The following is a 25,949-nucleotide window of genomic DNA, read 5'->3' on the forward strand; positions in this document are numbered from 1 at the left end:
GGCAGTGCCAACCACCCTCTGGGGGAAGAACCTTGTGCTGAGCTCCAAGCTGAGCCTGCCCTGGCACAGCTCCAGCCCTTCCCTGGGTGCTACCCCTGGTCAGAACCTCCTGGTTCTAAATCTGAAGGGCAGAAGGTGCAGGCAGCAGGAGCTCTGAAGGTCAAAGTGCATCTCTCTGGTGTGACTGAATATGCCAAGCAGCAGCTCAGCAAATCAACCCACACAGAACCCCTTTGGTGGTCCTTCCAAAGCAAGGTGCCAGAAGTGAGAGCCCTGAAGAAGCAGATGCAAGTTTTGGAACAGGCAGGGATCAGCCTGGATACACCCTGGACACACACTCTGGATCAGGGTGGTCAGGGAGGGGCTGCCCTGAACAGGGGGATGCACCTGTACTACCTGCCAGGGCAGCGATGCCAGGAGGAGAGCAGGGGGAGCCCGGGGATGGCCCAACTCCTGGACATGTCCCTGCACCTTCTCTTGGCAACCAGACAGAATCCAGGATCCCTGAGGTTGGAAAAGCCCTCCCAGCCCATGGATCCCCCTGTGCCCCATCCCCACCCTGTCCCCCAGCCCAGAGCACTGAGTGCCACGGCCAGGCCTGCCTTGGACACCTCCAGGGCTGGGCACTCCAAACCTGCCTGGGCAGCCCCTGCCAAGGCCTGACCACCCTTGCCAGCAACAAATTCCTCCTCCTGGCCAACCTGAGCCTCCCCTGGCACAGCTGGAGGCCGTTCCCTCTCCTCCTGTCCCTGTTCCCTGGGAGCAGAGCCCGACCCCCGGCTCCCCCTCCTGGCAGGGATTGCAGAGCCAGAAGGTCCCCCTGAGCCTCCTTTTCTCCAGGCTGAGCCCCCCCAGCTCCCTCAGCCCCTCCTGCTGCTCCAGCCCCTTCCCAGCTCCCTTCCCTTCCCTGCACACGCTCCAGCCCCTCAGTGTCTCTTCCAGGAGGTTCCAGAACTGGACACAGCCCTGGAGGTCCCTCAGCAGTGCCAGCACAGGGGACAATCCCTGCCCTGCTCAAAGAGACTTGGAAACCTGCCCTGCTGCCCCAAATTTTGTGTGCTGAGTCCTGACCCTCCTTTCTGGTTTATGTGCAGGTAGGTGTGACCACGATGGGTGGAGTGAGGAATAACAGCGTTGAAGGAGAGCTGTAATCCTCTATAGAAAAGAAGTGTCAACACATGTCAAATGTTGCAAAATGTCCCGGTGTGGAAGGAATAAAATAATTCCCTGTATTAACCAACAAAGTGCTGTTGTGTTGCCAGGCCGAGGAAGATTCCCTTTTTGCACTGGGAAACGGGTGGTGTTTTTTACACAAATAGCAGTTTTGTTTCACTTTCTCTATTAAACAACCTAAAAATCGAGCTCTGGGCACAAAAGGCTTCTGAGGGGGCTTGAGAAGTCCAGCTTGCCACGAACTCTTTCCGAGTTTTCCAGCCCGGCTGCCCCGAAATATCGTGTCAAATGCTTGTTCCCCGTTAGCAGTTCTGAACCTCTGAAACATCAAAAACTTTGTAGAAACTCAGCTTTTAGAAACTGAGCTGCCCTGAATGTGCTGAGCTGAGCACTTCTCAGCAGCTGTGGCCCAGAGAGTCACAAGGCATCCTTATGAGTAAAAGGAACTTTTTCCCCATTTAAGAAACTAACCTCCAAGCTAAACATAATCTTGATCCGTAAGCAAATATCAAATAATTATTTAAATAAGACCAAGACCAAACATTCATGCATGTAATGTAAAAATCCAATGCCATAGCAAAGAAAACAAGGTTACTGTAGATTATGGGCTGTTGGTTTGGCCAGGGGAGGGGGGGAAACACTTCAGAAATTGCCATAATTGAAATATTTCTCACGCCTGCATTTCCACAGTTTAAAAAATCGGCAACATTTGGAAACAACTCACTTGAATTCGACCAGAAATTGCATATTTGCTGTTGTTGTTTTGCAATTGTTGATATTTTGAGGCCGCCAGAGGAACCAAACAGAAAACCCCCTTCATATATTTGTGCAGCTCTTTAATCTGTTTAAATCAAGATGCTGCATTACTCATTTTTTCCCTCGTGATCCGTGATCCGAAAATGGTCGTTGAGCTGCACTCACATCAGTCCCTCCTGCCAGTGAATTAAATATGAAAGGGTTTATTCCCCTGTCCTCCAGCAGCTCTTCCCCCATCCTCACGCCCTCATTTAGTCTGAACTTACAGATAAGCTGATGATGAGGCACCAGGAGGCAAACCCAGACAATTACCCAGGCAAATGTTTGAAGGATTTGGGCCCCGAGGCGAAAATGCTGTTTACTGAAGACTGAAAGCCCCGTTTCTGCTCTCTACCCAGTGTGTCTGAACTCAGCAGTGCTGGAGAGTGGCCACCGCTGGACTGGGAGAAGGTTCCTAAGTGGAGATAACATCGTGCTCCCGTCTGCATTTCATCACCCCAGGGCCTTTCTCTGGATTCTTAAACAAAGGTGTGCAAGTACCAACAGAAGGATCCTTTCCCATCTGCCTTTGTGTTTGCTCATTACTCTGTTAATCATTTATTTCTGTGCTCAAGACCACCCCAGCAAGGTGTAAGGGCAGATCCTCAGCTGGCCTGGTTAGCAGGGCAAGAAAAGATTGGCCAAAAAGGTGTGTTTTAGTCTAAGTCTGAACCTTTCCAAACTCACTGGACACGGGCAGGGCAGCAAAACCTCCTGTTCTCCTTCTGCCCCTTCCCACTTTCCTGCTCAAAATGATGTTTGGAGCGAAGAGCGGAGGTTGCAGTAAAAGTCACGGAATCCCTGGATCCCAGAGGCTGGAAAAGCCCTCCCAGCCCATGGATCCCCCTGTGCCCCATCCCCACCTTGTCCCCAGGCCAGAGCACTGAGTGCCACATCCAATCATTCCTTGGACACCTCCAGGGCTGGGCACTCCAAACCTCCCTGGGCAGCCCCTGCCAAGGCCTGACCACCCTTGCCAGCAACAAATTCCTCCTCCTGGCCAACCTGAGCCTCCCCTGGCACAGCTGGAGGCCGTTCCCTCTCCTCTTGTCCCTGTTCCCTGGGAGCAGAGCCCGACTCCCCCTGGCTCCCCCCTCCTGGCAGGGATTGCAGAGCCAGAAGGTCCCCCGTGAGCCTCCTTTTCTCCAGGCTGAGCCCCCCCAGCTCCCTCAGCCCCTCCTCACAGGACTGATTCTCCAAACCCTTCCCCAGCTTCCCCATGACTATGTAGATTCTTCAATGCACAGACACCTGCACAGGACGGACCTGCAGCCCCTGCCCCTCTCTGCCACCCTCTCTCAGCAGGGAGAATGACACACCAGAAAGGGCAGGAATAGGTTATTAATCATTCCAGTTTCCAGAGGATGCACATCTAAGACATCTGTGCTGCAGAACCGGAGGAGGAAGAGAGTGGATGAGGGGAGAGCACGAGGGCAAAGACGAGCAACCAAGGCAAATATCTAATATTTAATCTAAACCTTCTCTCAGTTTGAAGCCATTCCCCCTTGTCCTGTCACACCAGGCCCTCACAAATATCCCTCCATCTTTCTTGTAGGCTCCCTTCGGGTTTGTAAACATATTTTCCCCCAGAGGAAAGAGGGACACACTGCATCCCAGCGCAGGGAACGTGTCCTGTGAGGAGCCAGCCTTCCCTCAGTCCTCCCTTTATTTTCTTTCCCTCCTTCGAATGTGAAAAAAATAAGTGGTGTGACAGCCTTTGGTGGGGATGGGAGCAACAAGGCCCTCATTGTCTCCGACAGGTGTGAGATTGGAATTGATTCAGCGCCAGCAGCCCCGGTATCAGAGCCAGCTCTGTGAGCCGAAAACAGACACCAGCCATCCAGCAGTACCACTGCAGCCAGCCAGAGACTCACCAATTTAAGGCTTAAGACACACACACACACACACCATAAATCAGCTGGGGATGTACCAGCCAACCGTCAGCTCCTTGGGCAGATGCCTGCAGACCGTCTGTGCTCATCAGACCTGGCCCCTCTCGGTTATTGGAAACATTTATTGTTATTTTTTTTGTTCACATAAAGATGAGAGGCTGGGTGGAGCAGCCGGCTCAGGCACATTATGCTGCTGCCCTATCTTGCCCCAACAGCCCTCCTCTTGCTGGCTGCTTGGAGGGCAGCCCGTCTTGTAAAGTCACTTTATTCCAAGTGCAGGAGGGAAGGAATTACATCTTGGGGAAATGTTTAATGTACAAATACACAAATCACATGGACGGGCACTCAGCTTGCACCACCCTCCCGAAACAAAACTGTTCCCTGCCATGGGAGCCTGGGAGGCTCTGAACATGATCAAACAAGCACAGGATTAGCACAGCTGGCCTTCCTTTTCTTTTTCTTTCTTTCTTTTCTTTCTCTCTCTTTCTCTCTATAATTTCTCTCTTCCTCTGTTTTCTCTTCCTTTCTTTCTTTCTCTCTTTCTCTTTTTCTCTTTCTCTCCTTTCCTTTTTCTCTCTCCCTTGTTTGTTTTTGTTTGTTTGTTTGTTTGTTTTTCCATGGATGTTTTCCCTTCACTTTTCCAGGAAAACCTGTTTTCACACTCTCTCCTCTCTGCCTTTACTTCTCTCACCTGCTTCAGCTTAGTCCCTGCTCCAGGTCTGACCTGGTTAATCACCCCAGCGAGGGCAAGAGAGGGCAGTTCCACCTGCAGCTCCTCCCTGCTGGCCCAGGCAGGGGGAGAGGGCTTGGCAGGTGGATGCTGGAGACCACCCTGGACACGAGAGCCTGGATCAGACACCCAGATGTGGCTTAAAAGCTGCAGGAGCTGAGGGAGAGCTTTTCCGAAGAGTATTAGAGGAGGAGGGGTAAAAATGGCGAGACCCATTTGTATCTGGGTGGGTGTTGGTTGGCACAGCTTGGGTTACACTCACTTGAAATGTTTCCCTCCCCTTTAGATTGGAAAAGGGCTCCAAGACCGTGGAGTCCCCCCGTGCCCCATCCCCACCTTGTCCCCCAGCCCAGAGCACTGAGTGCCACGGCCAGGCCTGCCTTGGACACCTCCAGGGCTGGGCACTCCAAACCTCCCTGGGCAGCCCCTGCCAAGGCCTGACCACCCTTGCCAGCAACAAATTCCTCCTCCTGGCCAACCTGAGCCTCCCCTGGCACAGCTGGAGGCCGTTCCCTCTCCTCCTGTCCCTGTTCCCTGGGAGCAGAGCCCGACCCCCCCCGGCTCCCCCCTCCTGGCAGGGATTGCAGAGCCAGAAGGTCCCCCCTGAGCCTCCTTTTCTCCAGGCTGAGCCCCCCCAGCTCCCTCAGCCCCTCCTGCTGCTCCAGCCCCTTCCCAGCTCCCTTCCCTTCCCTGCACACGCTCCAGCCCCTCAGTGTCTCTTCCAGGAGGTTCCAGAACTGGACACAGCCCTGGGGGTCCCTCAGCAGTGCCAGCACAGGGGACAATCCCTGCCCTGGGCTGTGCCCACGCTATTCCTGATCCAAACCAGGTGCCATTGACCCCCTTGCCCCCCTGGGCACAGCTGGGCTCGTGTCCAGGAGCTGTTGTCCAGCACTCCCAGGGCCTTTCCCTCCCAGCCACTTTCCCAGCGTTCCCGTTCAAGTTGGCACAAGTGCTCACCTTTGTAATGTGTGGCAGAGCAGTGCTTGTTTGCTGGTGGATTCCTTCCCCCTTGAACTAATTAATACAGAGTTCGAATTTGCAAATGGTTTTTGCATGGAAAATTGCTCATGTTTATGTAGGTCCCAGGGATATCAAAGGGCCTGTTCTTTTGGAGCAGTTATTCTCAGGCTTTGTTGCAGAATGAGGATCATTGTTTGGACTTGGGAACTTTGAAAATTAAATATACCTTATGCAATGAGAACTGAAACCAGCACAGATGTTAAGCTGTAAATCAGCACTGCATTAATAAGATGAAGAGTTGCTTTTTTAAAACAAATGTTGTCTTTCTTACAGGCCAAAGGATGGAGCAATTTACAGCAACTTGCCCTGTAAAGGAATTTTGGTTTCATTGTTTTTTGTTGAGATTGACCACTTGAATCTGATCTGCAAGAAGATGAGGGAGCCTAAACTCACCACATCGTATCTAAAAGCTCTGATAATCGTAGTCAAACGTGCAAAAGGCTTAGAAAAATTGGGATTGTTCAGCCTGGTGAAGAGAAGGCTTTGGGGTGACCCAATTGTGGCCTTGCAGGGCCTGAAGGAGCTCCAGGAAAGATGGAGAGAGACTATTTCCAAGGGCTGGAGGGACAGGACAAGGAGGGATGGCTTCAAACAGAAAAACAGTAGGTTTAGATGAGATCTGTGGAAGGAATTGCTGGCTGGGAGGGTGGGCAGGCCCTGGCACAGGTTGCCCAGAGAAGCTGTGGCTGCCCCTGGATCCCTGGAAGTGTCCCAGGCCAGGTTGGATGGGGCTTGGAGCAGCCTGGGCTGGTGGAAGGTGTCCCTGCCCACGGCAGGGGGTGGCACTGGATGATCTTTAAGCTCCCTTTCAACCCAAACCATTCCATGATTCCATGCAGAGGATTCAAATTCCAGTGGTTTATATTCTAAAGCCTGTCTAGTGATCCAGTCCCGTTTTTGGGTACCCAGTCAAAGACATTCAAAAATCTCTTTTTTGCAGATATCCAGGCTCCCTCAGAGGGCCTGAAGTTGAGCACCAAGTCCTGGAAACCCTCAGAGTCACTGAGCTTGAGCTGAGAATCAGACCAAGGAAGGAAACCTTCGAGACAGACCCAGCTGAAAGCAAACCCACCATTTTTTAATGGACCTGCTTAATATGCTGCTGTTTTCCAATGCTTTCGAGAGAAGGGTTGTATAAATAGGCTGAAAATGGTGGGAGGGATGGAGGGGATGGTCTGGTCGACTCCTAATGTGCACTTGCCCATGTAATGGATTACCTCACCCAGCACATCCCGGCCCATTGTTCTCTGCCTGTGAACAACCTCCGTTTGCTGGGGTCATAATATACTGAATACACAGGGAAAACTTATAAATAAGTTTGCTCAGGGTGTAGTGTGTACTCAGAGGGATAAAAGGAGCCCTGTGAACCCTCCAACCACGTGGGATCGTCGGGGAAGATCTGCTTTGACGCAACGTCGTGTTAAGGGCACGGCAGTGGGAGAGAGGGGGACAGAGGGGAAGAGAGGGGGGCATGGCTGGCACCTGGGGCTTTGAAAGGAGCCCCCCACCCCGTGGATAAATCCCAGAATCTCTGAGGTTGGAAAAGAGCTCCAAAAGGTCATGGAGTCCCCCTTGTGTCTGACACCCACCTTGTCCCCCAGCCCAGAGCACTGAGTGCCACGGCCAGGCCTGCCTTGGACACCTCCAGGGCTGGGCACTCCAAACCTCCCTGGGCAGCCCCTGCCAAGGCCTGACCACCCTTGCCAGCAACAAATTCCTCCTCCTGGACAACCTGAGCCTCCCCTGGCACAGCTGGAGGCCGTTCCCTCTCCTCCTGTCCCTTGTTCTGACAGACCCTGCTCTGGTTCCACCCTCCTCTCAAGGAGCTGGACAGAGCCAGAAGGTCCCCCCTGAGCCTCCTTTTCTCCAAGAAATCCCCCCAGGGAAGGAATCAGAGACTGTGCCTTTCCTCCTTGGCTACCACGAGCACAGGCAGCCTCCAGCAGATCCAGAGGGGTTGATTCCATCTCAACCAAACCTGTCTGCACCACCCCAGCCCATGTGGGCTCTGTACACCCAGCTGAGGTTTTTCACCTCACCAGCAAGCACTGGAATAAACTCAGGTTCTTGGTCTCCTTGTTTCCTGCTCCTTTGTTTTCTAGAGGGCAAACAGCTCGTGTGTCTGTGGTGTCACTGCTCCAACCCCTCGACATTTCAAGTCTGGAGATGCTCAACTCAGTATTGGAGGGAAAAGAGCACATCCAATTACAAAATCCGAGTGGCATCTTCTGGCACCTGGGCAGCACCAGGTGAATAATAAGCTGGGTTTCAGTGGGTGTTTGTTTTTAGGGTAAGGAGGCCTTATTTATTTTTTGTTTGTTTTATTTACCACGGAAGGTAATTTGAGCTCTGGTATCAAAACATGTCATGTTCTGCCAAGAGGGGATTAAAGAGGAGAACGCTATGGAAAGAAACTGGGTTTGTCAGGAAAGAACTCAGAGAGATTTCATTTACTGGAGTTTTGCAATCAGTGCTTTTAATCTTCCTCACAATTGGGACATTCAAAGGTTGAGAACATGCTTTGAGGGCCAGGGGGGAATAACTAAAAAAACTAAGGAGTAGCTGCCTCAAGCACTGAAATGCTGTCAAACTGCTGACCACGTGTTGCCAGCCAAAGTTCAGGATCATAAAATCATGGAGTGGGTTGGGTTGGAAGGGATCTTAAGGATCGTTTTATTCCAATCCCTCACCATGGTCAGGGACACCTTCCCCCATCCAAGGCTGCTCCAAGCCCCGTCCAGCCTGGCCTTGGACACTTCCAGGCATCCAGGGGCAGCCACAGCTTCTCTGGCATGGAAGCACCTGCCTCTGGAGCAGGGATATTGGCTTTGGATGCCTCCTGCCAGGGCTGGAGCATCCTGGCAGGACAAAATTCCTGCACTGGGTCGGGGAGCAGCTCCACTTTTTCAGTGACATGGTGGAGAAGGGACTTTGGCACACGGGGTGGGAGATGATCCAACAAAACAACCCAGAGAGGATCCCTCTGCAAGTTAAAATCTGAGCAGGGGATACTTGTCCCTGCCTGCCAGCTCCATTTCTCTCAGCAGTATCCATCAGCTCCTGTGCTAAATGGACTGATTAATGAAAAATAAAACTGTGCCTGGGCATGAGCTGCCAAATTTTATGGCTGCCTAAACATTTCAGTGAGGCAGCTGAAGCGATTTCCAAAGGCATCTCTACACTTTTCACCGATTCCTCCGTGGCTTGGGTGCTTGGGAACTATCAAAAATCATGCTCAGACACCTTTCTGCTGTGCTGAGTTTTCCTAAATGCTCTGGGAAAAAAAATCAAACCCTCAATTGCTTCCCCAGAAGAATCACTGAATGGTCCTGACAAAAACTTGGAACAAAATACAGACCTCTGAATATCTTAATTTCTGCTTGAAAACCAAGATTTCCTTTTCTTTATTTAAAATCATCCTTGAGGACGGATGGATCCGTCCTCAATCCTCCATCCATGAGGAGGGGGAGGGGAAAAAAAGGTGGAGGGGGAGATGGAAAAGCAGAAGAAAAATTTGTGCAAGTCAAGATGTTGCTTGGGGACTGAGAACGTGTTTGTTGCCTTATCTACTGCTTTTTTAATCTCAGGAAGTGCCAGGGAATTGGAATACGAAGATTGGTATCTTTTAAATATATCGGCACTTGGAAATCTCGTGGATTAACCACCATTACATAACTCTTTCCATTAGTGCCTTGAGCTGATGAAAAAAGCTAAACAATTTCAAGCCCTCTATTTTTTTTTTTAATATTTTTTTTTTTCTCTCCCTGAATGTGAGGAGCCAGGGGAGGCTCTTGAGCAAGGCTGAGGCCCTGGAGCTGGGAGTGCTCCCTGGATTTTGTGGGCAGGCGTTGAGGAATTGCTTTCCTCACCTCGGGAGCACAAACGTGTGGCTGAAGGGAATGGATCCTCCAGGGGCATGGAGGGGACTGCAGGATGGATTCCAGTCCTGGAGAGGCTGGGATTGATCCAGGGAACTGCTCCATGTGGGAGTTGGGAGGGCACTGGGAGTTTGCAGGCAAAGGTTTAACTTCTTACCAGGGATATAACAGAGCACAGAGTTGAGAATCCCAGAATGGTTTGGGTTGGAAGGAGCCGTAAAATGATACACTCTCAACCCCCTGCCACGGGCAGGGACACCTTCCACCAGCCCAGGGTGCTCCAAGCCCTGTCCAACCTGGCCTTGGACACTTCCAGGGATCCAGGGGCAGCCACAGCTTCTCTGGCCAACCTGTGCCAGGGCCTGCCCACCCTCCCAGCCAAGAATTTCTTCCCACATATCTCATCTAAATCTACTATTTTTCAGTTTGAAGCCATTCCCTGTGTCCTGTCCCTCCATCCCTTGTCCCCAGTCCCTCTCCAGCTCTCCTGGAGCCCCTTTAGGCACTGGAAGGGGCTCTCAGGTCTCCCTGGAGCCTTCTCTTCTCCAGGCTGACCAGCCCCAACTCCCTCAGCCCCTCTCCATGGCAGAGGTGCTCCAGCCCTCAGATCAGCTTTACAGCTCTCCTCTGGACTCCAGGGAGAAGATCCCAAACGTTCTCCTGCTTGTCCTGGAGGATGAAATGTCCCTTGATGATGCCAGTTGTGCAGAGAATTGATTGAATGGAAGAGAACACGAGCCCAGAGAGCATCTCCTGGGCCCTGCAGCCCAGCCACACCTTGTGTTTTGCATTTATGGAGCGAGACCCATCTTAAATTACATCTTTCTGTCTCTGAGAGGCTCCTGGGAGGCAGCCAGGGCCGCTCTGATGCTTGGGAACCATCTGCTGATTTCCAGCCTGAACTCATCGATGGTCCAGTTCACAGGAGAACAACTTGTTGTTGAGCCAACACCTTCCTTCAGCACAAATGGTTCTGCTCCCTCCCTGATGCTGAAGCTCTGCTGTGCCCACTGACTGGAATTATCCTCCCTCTCTGCCTCTGTTTTGGCAAACTGAGTAAATCTGGCTCTGCTGACCCCTCCTTTAAAGCAAAGTCTCAATTCCTCTGCCTGCAACATCCCAAATATGGTATCTCAGATGGGCCCAACTGGTGGTGCCTTCCCCCACTTCCTCCAGGGGAAATCTCCCAGGGAACAGAGATTTCTAATGCCAGGTAGAAGGAATTCCTAAGGCTGCTCCAGTTCCTGGGCTGCTCCTGGGTATCCCCACCCCAGCAGCAGCCAGGTCTGGGCAGAGCTGATGTGTCTCAGGGACAGAATTTCACCCCTGTCAAAAGGAGTCTTTGGAGAGGACCCAAATTGGCTTTACAGGCTTTACAAATCAAATGAAGACAGGCTGTGAGGAGCCTCTTTCCACTCAGGAGGAAATGACTGGGTGGATAACCATGTGGAGGGTCAGGGCCGAGAAAGAATGGGCAAGATAAGTCATATATAATAACTGTATAATAAAGTTATTTAGTTCTATCATGGTGTGACATAAAATTATTGTCTACTGAGCAATAACTGAGAATCAAAGAAACATCCTACCATCTCAGCAAAGAGATATTTCTCTCTGTAAAAATTCTATTTTTTTTTTTTTTTATATATATAGAGCCAGCTGGATCCCTGCCACCTCCACAGATTGGGTTTTGTAAATTATATTTTGGGGAAAGCATCACAATTTCCATAAACTTTCTGTGGTCTCCTGGTGGCCGTGGCACTTGAGGGTGGCTCCACTAAAGGGGATCTTCCCTGACCAGTAGCAAAATGGACGTGATGTGGCTCGTGGTGGGGAAAATCTGGGGGTGGAGAGAAGGGCTCCTGCACATCCAGAAGGGCTGGATCCAGGGAGTTTGGCAGCCCTGTCCGTGCTGACTGGAGATGACGCTCTGGTGTCACCTCCACCGCTACTGCAGTGCCCCGGGAGCAGGAGCAGGGCTGGCAGGGAAGGTGCCAAGCTCAGGCAGCTCCTGCTCCACGTGTATTTTGGTCAGGTGGTTAATCAGGTGGAAAGGGGATGATCACAGAACCACAAAATCACGAAGTCACAGAATATCCAGAGTTGGAAGGGACCCATGAGGACCACCCAGTCCAGCTCCTGGCCCTGCACAGGCCCATCCCCAAGAGTCACCCCCTGTGCCCCAGAAGATCATCCAAACCCTCCTGGAGCTCTGGCAGCCTTGGGGCCGTGCCCACTGCCCTGGGGAGCCTGGGCAGTGCCAACCACCCTCTGGGGGAAGAACCTTGTGCTGAGCTCCAAGCTGAGCCTGCCCTGGCACAGCTCCAGCCATTCCCTGGGTGCTGTCCCTGCTCCCAGTGAGCAGAGCTCAGTCCTACCCCTCCTCTGCTTCTCATGAGGGAGTTTTACCTGCAGTGAGGTCTCCCCTCAGCCTCCTCCTCTCCAGCTGAACATCCCCAGTGCCCTCACTCCACCAGCGCTCCGGGCTGGAGATGAGGAGATAGAGCCGTGTCCGAAGGGAACGTAAATATATCAGCATTTAACGTGTTACACAGGGGGAAGAGCTGGCAAAGCCCTGCTCATGAGGGACTGTTGATGTTCCCTGGCAGGGAGCTGCGAGCACCTCAATCCAGACTCTTCAAAGTGCCCCCCAAACCTCATTTTGCAGCAGCAGAACTTTGGGGCAGAAGCACAACCCCGTCAAAGCCCCTCGGGGACGCTGCAGGAAGGTCTGCTTCCCAAATCCACGGATTTGAAAGTGGAAACAGCCAAAACCGGAGCAGGACACAGCCAGGGAAGGAACAAAGCCATTGGAATTCCCTGGGTCTAAACTCTGCCCTTGACTCCCCTCCCGCTCCCGGGAGCCCTGATAAACTTGGGGCTGGTTTTTGGTGGAACAAGATTAGGGGTAGCAAGGACCTTGAAACGTCTCTCAAACAAAGCCCGTTGCACCTGGAGGGAGACAAAAGGCCCGGCTTGTAACAAAATAATCCCCCAGCCCTCGTGTTTCGGGCTGATTCAAAGGGCTGAGCTTGAAATGATCTGCCTCGCTTTGCTAGCGGGGGCTGGAGCTGCCGCTTCGCTTCAAGACCTGTCAGCAGTTTTACTGCAGCCTCTTGTTTCCAGGGATTTTTAGATCTGGCCATAAAAGCGTGGTCCCAGCTGAAACTTAATGTATAAGGTTACAAAAGTCGAGAAAATAAAGACGAACTCGGGTGTTTTAAGGCTATAAAAGAGTAAAAAAGAACCAGAAGCGTGGAGCTTAAGGTGATGGCAGTGGTTATTTCTTTTGCCTGGATGGAGGAATAGCTTTATTTTTATTTTATTTTATTTTTTTTTAATCTATGGGTAATTAATAAATCACCAGTTAAAAACATCCAAGCAGTTGGCAAAGAGCTGAAAACATTCAAGGCCAGGTTGGATGGGGCTTGGAGCAACCTGGGCTGGTGGAAGGTGTGGATTGGATTGGATGGTCTTTAAGGTCCCTCCCAACCCAAACCATTCCATGATTCCATGAACATTGTTCGGGCTCATTTGAAAAGAAAAAAAAAATTAGTTACCGTTATCCTTAATTTTTTATTATTTATAATCTATTTATAGGTTAAATTTATATTATTTATCACTCATATTATTGTTATACTGCTATTAAGTGATCGTAAGCACGTGTTTTTTTGAGGTGATATTCCTAACCCCTCTAGTTAGACATTAATTTATGCAATTTGTTAACTCAATTTCAATGACTCTAAAGGAATATCCTCGGCCTTGGTGATATTTAAAATATCTCTGTTGGCCCTGAAAAAAACTGTGCTGTAAAGGAACCTTACATTCATACCTTGAACTACAGATTGACCTGCTCTGGTAAGCATGAAAATCAGTCATTTTGGGTGTAGTACCAAAAATTCAGGTTGGTTTTAGGAGAAGCTCAACCATAATAAATAGATATATTTATATTTGTTATATATGAGACTGAGATGGGTATGGAGGGTTTAAAAAGCACCTCAGCAGGGCTCACGTGGCCCTGCCTGTTTTGTTGTCCCCTCTGCACAGGGGAAGGGCTGAGCTGAGGCCGGGGCTGTCCCCGAATCTCCTCCTTCTCAAACCCTTGGACGTGACACCAAACGAGCGTCCAACTCAAACCATGTGTGGTGTGGCTGAAGCTCCTCCTCCCCTCCTGCTCCCCTCTGCCCCCTGTGCATTAAACCTCTGGAGAGAACAGGTGGGCTTTCTGCCTCCCCTGTGATATGAAAGAAGCAGAAAACTCGATTAAGGCGATTCACGGCCTCTCGGCTTGCTGGGGCTCCGTACCCGTGACACGAGAGGCTCCGAGCTCAGGCTCAAGGCTTGGTCAAATAGGAAGTTAAAATTAACCTCAAGCCTTTTAGAGAGGAAAACCTAAACAAATAAACAGCGGTTTAGTGGCGTGGCAACCTGCCCCCTTTAAATCCAAGAGCTACCCCGAGATGTCTATTTTTGAGTCAGTTTTGGTTTTTTTTTAAGGAAAGATAATTGGGCTTGGAGGGATAGAAGAGCAACTTGTGATTCCTGCTGGTGTGAGTTAGAGCAGAGTTCAGGGCTGCTGCTTGGAATTTAGCAGTGTAAAAACCACTCCGTGCTCTGTTCAGTGAGAAAGTTCCATTAGAAACTTCCCAGTTGTTTCCAGTTTCTAGAAGTGTTTCAGGATGCAAAGAATGGGCAGAAAGTTACAGCAGTGAGATGTTCAGAAGTTCTTCTGGAATCACAGAATGGTTTGGGTTGGAAGGGACCTTAAAGTCCACCCAGTGCCACCCCTGCCATGGGCAGGGACACCTTCCACCAGCACAGGGTGCTCCAAGCCCCTTCCACCCTGGCCTTGGACACTTCCAGGGATCCAGGGCCAGCCACAGCTCCTCTAGGAATTCTGTCCCAGCCCCTCCCCACCCTCCTAGCCAGGAATTCCTTCCCAATATCCCATCTAACCCTGCTTTTTGTCACTTTGAGGCCATTCTTCCTTGTCCTGTCACTCCAGGCCCTTGGAAATAGTATTTCTCCATCTTTCCTGTAACTTCCCTTCAGGCCCTGCAGGGCCACACTCAGGTCACCCCAAAGCCTTCTCTTCTCCAGGCTGAACAATCCCAACTCTCCCCTCCCTCTGCCTTTCCTTGACCTCCTGGCTAAGTTTGTTTGTAGCCCTCTGCTCTGAAATTTAATAAACAAAAATAATAATAGTAAAAAGTCAAATATCCCAACTCCCAAGAGGCCACACAGGGGATCAGCCCTAAACCCAATTATACTTTGAACACTGAGGAAAACCTGTACAGGGCCAGGAGTTGGACTCCACGATCCTTGTGGGTCCCTTCCAACTCTTGGATATTCTGTGATGCTGTGAAAAAAATGATGGTGCTGGAGCTCTTTCCCACCCTATTCCCTTTCCCCCCCTTTCCCTCTTCCCCACTGTGAGAGGTGACCCTGAAAAGATGAGCCCTGGAAGTTCAAAGGCATCTACAGCAGAGATGGCCCCAAACGAGGGAGCTTCAGTTTGGGGTTTGTTTTATGGGTAGTGACCACAACCCTCAAGTTGCTCAGTGAACAACACACATTTTGGAGGCAGAGGGGAAGGGAAACCAGGAGAACAGGAGGGGATCCATGAGGAAACCTTAGTGGTTCCACCACTGCCTCTTCCTGGGCTTCATCCCCAGGGAAAACCCATTAAAATGCTGTTTGCACATCCAAATGATAGCTCTGTTTGCTTTTATAGGAGCACAGGAGGCACCCAACGAGGTTCACTCTGCAAAGCAGGCAAGCAGGGGGTGGAACTGGATGATCTTTAAGGTCCCTCCCAACCCAAACCATGATTCTATGATGATTGATTCCCCATGCTTCCCAAAAATACCTGAAAACCAGCAGATTTGCAATAGATTTCACCAAACCAAAGACCTTCCAAACCTTAGGAATAAAAGGATGTGACAAGTCTTGCCTCAGGTAAGTGATAACCTTTTTTGCTTGCAAGAAAGAACACCCTGGTCTTACAAATTAATGCCAAAAGAACTTATTTTGATTCACAGAAACCATTCCTTTCCAAAACCCCAGCACAGAACCCTGACTGACACCATTTCATTCTGGATGGAAGAACAGAGGAAAACTCCACTAGGAACAGGATCTGCTAAAATTAACACTGTCCACACACTCTTTTTTTGGGTGCATCTGCCCCATGAACCTGCATTTTGATGGGGGCAGCTGATGGTGAGTGACCTGACTCCCTGCTCCCCAAGTTTCAGCTCATCCCAGGGACACAGCTGGCTTTAGCAGGGACAGACTCATCTCTGGGGATGGCAGGGGTGATTCCAAGCTGCATGACTCGGTTTCACTGGCATCACTGAGCAAATCAGACTCCTGAGTCACCACTTTGCACGTTTTCATCCGAACAGAACCCACTGGAAAACCACCAGCCCCACAAACACATGCAGAGCAGCCAGTCCTAAGGATGCCTCGGCACTAAGAGGTCGTTCCTGGGGGATGAAGCGCTTTGCAAAGCTCCCTTTGCTGCTGCCTCCCTGGGAAAGGTCAAAGCCAGGTGTTGACGGTATTTCCCTCTCACCCAAGCACGCTAATTGACAAATATCCACTGGGAAACACACCTACACGTGGAAAAAAGGCCTGACTTTGCAGGAAAATGACGGCTTTTAAAGGTGTTACGGCTGCGGCACAGGCGAGGACAGCAAACACCATGGGCTGCACTGAGCTGGCAAGAGAGACAGTGTGGACCCCCCTAAAACCTGCCAGGCTTTGGAAAACATGGAAAACCCCTCTTTGCACTCATGAAAGGCTCTCCCTTGTGAAAGGCAGCCAAGGAGGGCCCAGAAGAGACGGAGGGATGGGGGGTCAGCGATCGGCAGGCTCGGGGAGGAGGGGGGTGGGCGAGCAAAGGGGAGGATTTCGGGTACTTACCCTGGATCTGACTCTGAGGCTGAGGGTTAAAAGCAGTGGAGTGGTTCAAGGAGGCCCGTGGGTTGGGCGTGGGGGCTGGGTGGTGTGGGCTGACCCTCATGGCCGTGCGACGCAACTGCTCCAGCTCGCTCAGGCGCTCGGAAAAGGACAAGCTCCCGGGCTTTGTCTGCTCATCTATTTTCTGGCGATGTCCTATTGTGGGAGGGGGGGGTGGAAAAGATCAGAAAAATCTCACTGGTACACGAGGTCTGTTGATTTGGTTCGTTTTTTTGTAGTTTTTTCTTTTTTTCCCCCCCTCTGTTTTTTTAAAGCCCTGATCCGCCGGTGGGACTGCCTGAAATTAATCTGCAGCCCCTTCCCTGCAGCAACAGGAGGCACAATCATGCACTGCAGCTGTGCTGTGGCCTGGCCCGAAGAACCAGACCCACTGCAAAAATTTCAGTGCCTTTTTTTACACCTCCCACGAGGAGAGAAGGGGTTTCTAAAAGGAGGAAATGTCAAGTGACCCCCCCTGTGCTAAACCTGCACGGGAATAACTCCTCAAAAATCCAACCCCAGGTTGTCACAGGGCACCATAATTAGAGAAGTGCTCTGGGGCTACGAAATAACAAACCCAAGCAAGTCCTGTTTTTGGATTCTTTTGCAGTGGCTTCATGGACAGGAATAAGAAATAAAGCCCAGAAGCTGGAAGAGTTGAAGCTGGAATCGTGAACCTGCATCAGGAGCTTCAGAAACGTGAGGTGCCACCAGACAACCAGTTCCAAGAGAGTAAATGTTGCATTTACAGCATCAGCCAGTGCAGAGGGGTCTTGGTCACAGCCACATGGGAATTAGAGGGTGCAGTGCCCTCCTGGAGCAGCCCTTGGAGCACAGTCCCCATGAGGCTCCGGGGCTGGGAGGGGACAGGGAAGGTGCTGGAGAGCCCAAGCTCCAGGACAGCTGTGGGCAGATCCAAATTCAGCTGGAATGACTCAGGGCACACATTTCTATCTGTTCTCTGTAGCTGGATATTCTGCACTGGGATATCCTGTGTTCTAAAAGGTGCTCTCACCAAATGCAGAAGGTGAGGCAGGGTAGACAGAATCATCATGGAATCATGGAGTGGTTTGGGTTGGATGGGACATCAAAGATCATCTATTTTCACCCCCTGCCATGGGCAGGGACACCTTCCACCAGCCCAGGCTGCTCCAAGCCCCGTCCAACCTGGCCTTGGACACTTCCAGGGATCCAGGGGCAGCCACAGCTTCTCTGGGCACCCTGTGCCAGGGCCTGCCCACCCTCCCAGCCAGCAATTCCTTCCCAATATCCCATTTAACCCTGCTTTTCATCAGTTTGAAGCCATTCCCCTTGTCCTGTCCCTCCAGCCCTTGGAAATAGTCTCTCTCCATCTTTCCTGGAGCCCCTTCAGGCCCTGCAAGGCCACACTCAGGTCCCCCCAAAGCTTCTCTTGTCCAGCTGAACAATCCCAGCTGTGCCAGCCTTTCCAAAGGTACTCACTGCAATGGGTCTGTGAGGACATTCCCTGACCCCACCTGGACTCAGTCAATGGAGTAGCACCCCCAGCTCCAAAAATGGCATTTTCACACCTTCTGCTTGTGGACCTTCTTGAAGATCAGTGGATGCCACTGTCCCTCCTTTCCCCCCAAACCCAATCTATTCCTGCAGCTTGGGTTTGTCTCAGGAAATCATCTGCCTCGTGAATATTCATGGCTCATCCCTTCCCTTCTTCCCACTGGGCACTGTCACCCCTGCCAGGAATGCAATGTCAGTGATAAATCCCCAGCCCAGAGGTCAAACATCTCTTTTTTCTACTTGTTCCCTTGAAGAGATGGGGGAACTTGTGACAGGGCAAGGGAGAATGGCCTTAAACTAAAAGAGGGCAGGTAAGATTAGATGTTAGGAAGGAATTGCTGGCTGGGAGGGTGGGCAGGCCCTGGCACAGGTTGCCCAGAGAAGCTGTGGCTGCCCCTGGATCCCTGGAAGTGTCCAAGGCCAGGTTGGACGGGGCTTGGAGCACCCTGGGCTGGTGGAAGGTGTCCCTACCCATGGCAGGGAGTTGGAATGAGATGATCCTTAAGGTCCCTCCCAACCCAACCCATTCCATGATTCCACGAGAAGGTGTCCCTTTCCCTGTTTCCTGTGGAACACCATGATTTGATGTCTGCCTGCTCCTGATTTTCCTTTCATTCATGGAAGAATTGCCCTCTGCAGCTTCCTTTGCATCTCCAACCTCCCTGCAGGGAGGTGGCCGGTGCTGTTCCTCCCTCCAACCCACAGCTCCAGCAATGAAAGACTGGCACAAAACTCCTAAAAATAACCCACCATGCCCCATTCCACACACCCCCACGGCGCTGAACCCATCAACATTCCCACAAATCCAGCTTTCCAATGGATTCAGGGAATGAGCAGCTCTCTGAAGAGCCCAGTAGGCCCCTTCCTCCACAGAGCCCTCTTTCAAGCCACCCCAACAGCCCCATCGAGACACAGGCCCATTTCATGCACTAAAAGGAAAATGTGCATTTAAAAGCAGTTCCCAGTAGCTGCATTTCTAAAATTAAATTTTATAACTTGTCTTATGGTTCCAAATGGCAGTGGCTCGGCATTTCTTCCTGCTGCCAGGCCCTTTGGCACAGCTTGAGCTGTCTCAGATTCCACACTGTGCTGTAAATTATCCCAAGGGGAGGGGGGTGTGTGGGGGGGGAAGGAATTAAAATATAAAAAGACATATTATATAGTAGTGGTTTCATCATTAAAGAGACCCATTAGGGCTTAAAAAAAAAAAAAAAAAAAAAAAAGAAAAAAAAAAAAAAAAAAAAAAAGAGGGAGAAGCAAAGACAGATGAAAAGGACTTTTATCTGCCATTCTGGTTGGTCAAGAGCAAAGGCTTCATTTGTCAGCAGTGCAGAGCTGGAAGCTGCCTCCAGCCTTGGGCTCCTGACCCGGCACTGGGAAGCCAACATGCAGAGTCATACAAGATGTGTAAAATACCTCATACATTTGGATTATTTTAAGCCTCAGCAGGCTCAGCCCAGGCCTTGCAGAGCCAAGAGCCAGACCCTTCCAAATCCTTCCCCTTGATGTCATTTATTCCTGATTTCCAAACGCTCCTCAGACATCTCCTGCTTCTGAGTGAGGGCCCGGCGTGACCCCCCTGCCACCTTCCCTTCCCTCCCACGTGCCAGCAGTGCCAGCTCCTGTGCCAACAGCCCCACGTGGAGCTGAGCAGCTCCTGTGAAGCCAGCAGGAGGAAGGCTGAGGAGGCAGGAATTAACTCCCTGCTCTGAGTCTCGCTCAGGGACTAAATTTGTGTCAGGCTGGCAGGGCAGACAAAGCCCAGCCTGCTCTGAGTGAGCAAATGGTGAGCAGGGCAGATTAAACCAGGCTGAGCATCCTCCCCAGGTCACTACAGGGCATCCTCCAAGCTGGTGGGAGAATCTGTGCCTGTCTCACACGGTCCCTGAGGTTGGAAAAGCCCTCCCAGATGATCCACTCTGTGCCCCATCCCCACCTTGTCCCCCAGCCCAGAGCACTGAGTGCCACGGCCAGGCCTGCCTTGGACACCTCCAGGGCTGGGCACTCCAAACCTCCCTGGGCAGCCCCTGCCAAGGCCTGACCACCCTTGCCAGCAACAAATTCCTCCTGATGTCCAAGATGTCTCTGAACTCTGCATCAGCCAAGTGAAATCCCTGCCCCCACCTGCCCCAGAGCATCCAGCTGAATTTTGAGCACTGAAGGGGACGTTTCAGCCTTCACCCTCCTGCATATGGAGCCTCCTCCACAGCCTGGGGGTCCCAGTGGTGCATCAGCAGAGCCAAGCTCTGTCTCATCCCTCGGGCTTGTGGAAATCCCACTCGAGTCACTGCACTCAGGGAAGAAAGACCAGCACCAACAGGTTCCTTCCCAGGGGAACTCCGCTGTTGTTTTGGGTGTAATTTTGGGTGGGAAATACTTAGAATCGACGCCAGGCAATCGCCACCTCAAGGTGCAGCCCCAAAAGTGGCTTTTCCCACCCCACCGTCCCCAAGCTGTTTCAGCTTTCCTCCCATCCTGAGAGCTGCAGGAAGCACCACAGGACCTGCTTGGCACGAGGCTCTGCAGAAGGAAAAAACTGCAGGACTGTGTCAGAAAAGTGTCCCGAGCAGAAATGGTTTTCCCGAGCCGCTCTGCATGCTCAGGCACAGCTCGGTGAGGGTGACTTGTGTTTTGGTGTTCATTAGCTCCGCTTTGAAGTTCCCCTCTAAACACCTGGCTTGAAGAGCAGGCAGGTTGTCCTCAGCTCACCCCTGGGAAGGCCAGGACTGTCATTATCCCCCTTTTGTGGGTGGCAAACCCGGTGACAGAGGAATTAGGAGGCAGTGACCCTGTGGCCCACGCTCGTCTCCCGGCCCAAGGTGGTGACCACAAGGCCAGGCTTCCCTTTTCCAGGAGAGCAGGGTGAAAAGGAGCAGCAGGAATGTGCTTTGGAAGCCGGTTTGGCTCTGCTGAGCCGGCAGTTTGGCCACAGAGCTGACAGGATTTGGTGGATGTCAGTCCATCCTCCAGCTGTGGAACAAAACCCTTGGCAAGCAGTTTGCACGAGAGCTCTTACACTCCTTGTGTCCCCAAAGCTTTTTTTTTTTGACAAGGATCAGTCTGGGGGGGATTAACAGAGAAAAGAAAAACAAAATTCCCCCCCCACACACCCCCCCCTTGACTTGCAGGGTGGAGGTTTGAGACACTGGAATAAGCAGGACGTGCAGCCAGCTTGGCTAAACCACAGGGTTTGGGGGCTTTGGGGCTTCTTTTTTAGACCTTATCCCTTTCCAGTGCTGCCTCAGTGAGGTCAGGAGGGTTTGTTTCTTTTTTTTTTACATGGAATATTACACGAGGAAGGCTGAGAAAACATTGGCTTTTCAGATACTTTTACAGCAACGCAACATGAAAGTGCTTTCCCTCTTTAATGGGAGGGAAATGCAGCTTTATAGACTCCAAGAGACCGTGGAGCACTTGGCCTGGCCCACAGCCAGCTGCTTGGGGCTCTGGAAGCGGAAAAAGATGGGAACAAAGTGCCTTGGAAGCCCCTGGGGTTGTGCCCATCGGGAGCTCGCTGGGAATGGTGGCTCTGTCTGGGATTCACACCATGGTCAGCCCCACAGTGCTCCAGGATGCCTCCAGGTGCACAAACAGAAACACCTCTTCTATTTTAACCTGGTCTTTCAAAGTGTCATTAGATGCCTTTCGGGTTCAGAGGGGGACAAGTGGGTGATACAGAGGGGAAGGAAAGGCCTCACTGCTCTCAGTCTGCCACCTGAAGCCACCAAAATTCTTGTGGGAAACCAGGACCATTTTATAACCATGCACTGCTGGGATGGATTAATGGACATCCCTGCCCATGGCAGGGGGTTGGAACTAAATGATCTTTAAGGTCCCTTCCAACCCAACCCATTCTGTGATTCTGTGATTTATTTTCTTTTTTCTCTGTTAATCATCCCAGGATGACTCCAATCTCCTGTCACCCGCTCTCATCCACTCACAAATCCGACCACCATGACCTGAGGGAAGGGGCTGGAGCTGTACCAGGGCAGGCTCAGGTTGGATCTCAGGTTGGAGATCTTTTCTGCCTCCCAAACCCTCAGGTTGTACTTGTATGAAGACAACAAAGGGAATGTTCCTTGGCCTGGTTGCAGCTGCTCGGGGACAGGGATGGGTCAGCGTGTGGTGAGCAATTGTTTTATTCCTCTCCTTACGTTTATTTTTCTGCTCTCCAGAATTTCTGTAACTTTCTCTCCTTTTTATTGATTATTTTTCTTCCATCATTTCAGTCATTAAACTCCTCTTATCTCTTTTCTTTTCCACTTTTCCTCCCCACCCCACGGGGGTCGAGCGAGCGGCTGCCTGGTTTAAACCCTGCCTGGGGTTAAACCTCAACACGGGCAGTTTAATTAAGCTGAGCCCTTTCTCCCTGAATTCCTCCCCCCTCTCTCTCCTCTGCCTCCTCCCACCCCCTCCTCTTTTTCCCGTGTGGAAATGGAAACTTTTCACCCCCAAAAAAGTGGATTCCACACAGGAAAATGCAGCGCCTGGCCGGACTTTGCCGAAGTAGGGGGTGAGTGATGAGATCCGAGGGTTTAATTTAAGGAAAACTACTTGGACCTCGATCCAAGCATCTCCTCTTTTCAGGGCTGTTCATGTTCATGTTCAGGCCCTTGGTTTGGCTCCAGCTCTAGTGGGGTAGAAAATAACCGTGTCTCATTGTGTCTGGGTAATAAAGTGCTAAACATTGTTTTGTGCCGTGGAGCTCAAATTAATGCAATTATTTTGTACTTAGTGAGGGATGAGAAGAAAATATACCCTTTCATGTTACTCTAGGAAGTGAGCACAGTGTGTTTAGTGCAAAACATGATATATTCTTGTAAAAAAAAAAAAAAAATAAATGCACCATCCCTGGAAGTGTCCAAGGCCAGGCTAGGTGGAATTTGGAGCAACCTGGGATAGTGCAAGGTGTCCCTGCCCGTGGCAGGGGATAGAATTGGATGATCTGTAAGGTCCCTTCCAACCCAAACCATTCCATGATTCTATAAATTAAAGTATAATTCTCCTATATTACTACCAAGCTGAGAAGTGCTTGAAAATCAACTATGCTGCTCACAATAAAAGCATATTTATTTTGCTAACAACAGAAACGGAGCCTTAAGTGCATAAATCAGCATTTTTTTTCCCCCCTGTGTGCACATATCCCAGATAGAAAACACTTCACCCTCTCTTTTTCCTTGATTTCCTATCTGCACATCAGAAGGACCAGCTTGGGACAGTGTCAGGGCTCACCAACCTCCTGTCCAGTGTGAAAAATATAATGCAAAAAAGCCCCTAAAAAAAGGAATTACACACATTGTAGGATATTTCCTATTTCCTCAGTGAGAAACATTAAAGCTGTGCTGAGGACAAATAAGGTAGTCAGAGTTTCAAGTAGATTCATCAGCAGTTCTATATTTTTTGGCCGTTTTTCTCGCTCACTGGACAGCACAAGCCTCATTTCCAGACAGAAGGAACACCGTGGCAGACAGGATATTATCCTCAGCATTTTCATGCCGTGCCTGTAATTACCAGCAGGATCAGTGTTGGTCATCAGACCTGACCTGACTGCAGGCACGAGGTGCTGGAAGTGTGTGAATGAGGCTGGCTATGCCGTGAGTCGATGCCGGGCTCACGTCCAGCCACCCCGGGACACCGGGAAGCCCTTCCAGATGTGCTCCTCCTACCCCTTCCCTGGCAACCCTGGGCCTGTCTGGAAAAATCTGCTCCTTGCTCTGAGTAACTGCAGACAAAACACATGTTTGAAGGCACAGTTCTTTGCTGAGCATTTGGTTTTTCCACTGGTGGCTCCAGTTTCAGCGGGTGTTGAACAAGTGACAGCGACCAAAGATTGACGCAGCAGGTTCCCTGCTCTCCAGGGACTCCCTGCTTTGCCTGAGGGAATCCCCAGGCAGCAGCTTTTTGCACCTTTCTTGGGTGTTCTTGCACCCTGAGCAGCTGGTGCTTTTTTTCCCCTGTGTTTTAACAGTAGTTAAACAACATTTTGATGGGGTTTTTTTTAGCTTACTGCTTCTTTGGACAAAATGAACCCACACGGACGCTGGAGGTGGAGCAAAAATTGCAAAAAGGGGGAATCCTGCCCCAGAACAAACCAGGGCAGGTGGGAGAGGCTGGATCAAGACCCTTTTGCCTGATATGCACTAGAAAATGAACTTCAGCTGACGGACTCACAGGACAGTTTGGGTTGGAGGGACCTCTGGAGATCATCCAGTCCAAGGCAGGGTGACCCAGACACAGGAACGTGTCCAGGTGGGTTTGGAACATCTGCACAGAGGGAGACTCCACGATCTCCCTGGGCAGCCAGGTTCTTATTTTCTGCCCTAATTGCAGGCTGAGAGCCCTTTCAGTCCCTGATACACTCCTTATTTGTGCTGGGAGAGCTCCAGTGGGGAATGTCCTCAGGAAAAAGGCCATGGAGAGGCTCTGCTCTCCCTTGCCCCAACTGACTGCGAGGCCCCAGGCTCTTCCAGGCTGGGGCTCTCCAGCTTTTTCCCTGCCTCCTGATGAACATATGAAAAGCCTCACGTCCACCCCGAGGTCCTACAGCCAGAAAAAGCAATCCTGACAGTTTTTGGGAGGCAGGAAATGTGCTTCCTCCCCCTGCCCAGCCCCGCCGGGAGGCACAAACAATCAGAGGTGCACGAGTGCATCTCCACTCAAACCCACCATTATTTTGCTTGCTGTATGTCCACCAGAACTTCTGCTGAATCTGACAGATGTGTGCCCTCTATTTCTGCTGTGGAAGTGCAATTATTCCCTGGGTTCACCCCAGGAATTAGGTCATGGCAGCGAAGGAAAAGTCACGGAACCGAGGGTTAGGAGTTGGGAGGGAAGAAGTTATTTGTGGAAGTTAAATTAGTCTGCAAAATGACACCCTTTGCCTTCCTTTCCCTTTCCCCCATCTCAGTGTATACACTTTGAAAATCCTGAGCCCTTGACAAGGTTTGAATGACTCCCAACTTAAGCATCACGTTGCCAAAAGCCTCTTTTGTTTCTTTATGGTTTGCATCTTCCCACATGAACCAACGGCCGTAGGAATCCCCTCCAGCCCCGGGCTGAGACGTCACAGCTGGAGGTATGCATGAAAGAGGAGGTGCAGGATGAGGCCCAACCAGCCATCCAACAGCTCAGGGAGCAACCAAGAAAAATACAGGCACGAGAAAGGCACCTCTGTGCAAGGTAAACTGCAGAAACACCATTGTGGAGCTGTGGAATATCCCGAGTGGGGAAGGACACACAAGGATCATCCAGCCCAACTCCAGACACCTCAACACTCCCCCCCTGTCTCTGAGGGTGTTGTCTAAAGGCTCCTGGAGCTCTGGCAGCCTTGGGGCCGTGCCCACTGCCCTGGGGAGCCTGGGCAGTGCCAACCACCCTCTGGGGGAAGAACCTTGTGCTGAGCTCCAAGCTGAGCCTGCCCTGGCACAGCTCCAGCCCTTCCCTGGGTGCTGTCCCTGCTCCCAGTGAGCAGAGGTTGGTGCTCCCTCAGCCTGAGTGGGAAAAGTGAGGGATGAGAGGATTTGTCACCTTGGCAGTGCCTCTGAGGGGATGAAGGAACAGGAAAGTGAGTTGCACAAACATCACGGCATTGGAGGTCAAAGAAACAGCTCAGACAGAAACATTTCATCATGGATATCTCCAGGCTCTGAAAGGTCTCCATCACTCAGCCTCAGACAGGGTTGAACAAGGGACCAGCAACTTAAAGGTCAGGTCCTGTGGCTCAGTGTTTGTGTAAACCAGGGGAATTTGGCAACACAAAAATAACTTCACTCCCCGTGGATAGAGACCATTCAGACTTTGATGACTTGTAAGCTTTGCTCCTGTCCAAATAGATTGTACAGCTGGGGCTACGCACACTTCCCTTGAACTAAAGACCTTTGCTTTGACCAAAACCAGAGACTGCTGTTGCCACACAGTAGTTTAAAAATACCTGTTTTTCCAAAGAAATGAGTTTGGGTATTTAAA

At 51.0% G+C, this 25,949-nt stretch overlaps 1 protein-coding gene across 1 annotated transcript in view; it reads right to left on the minus strand.

Annotated features, from left to right (window-relative positions):
* The window catches only part of RUNX1 (RUNX family transcription factor 1), a 76,621-nt gene that overhangs the window by 16,285 nt on the left and 34,387 nt on the right, over positions 1 to 25,949 (minus strand). The window contains exon 4 of the mRNA XM_050334209.1: positions 16,413 to 16,604. Within this exon, the coding sequence (XP_050190166.1) occupies positions 16,413 to 16,604 (192 nt within the window). The remainder of the gene's footprint in view (positions 1 to 16,412; positions 16,605 to 25,949) is intronic.

This window comes from Myiozetetes cayanensis, unplaced genomic scaffold, assembly GCF_022539395.1.
Source record: "Myiozetetes cayanensis isolate MyiCay16 unplaced genomic scaffold, myiCay2020 scf50, whole genome shotgun sequence".
In the NCBI taxonomy this organism is placed as follows: Eukaryota; Metazoa; Chordata; class Aves; order Passeriformes; family Tyrannidae; genus Myiozetetes; species Myiozetetes cayanensis.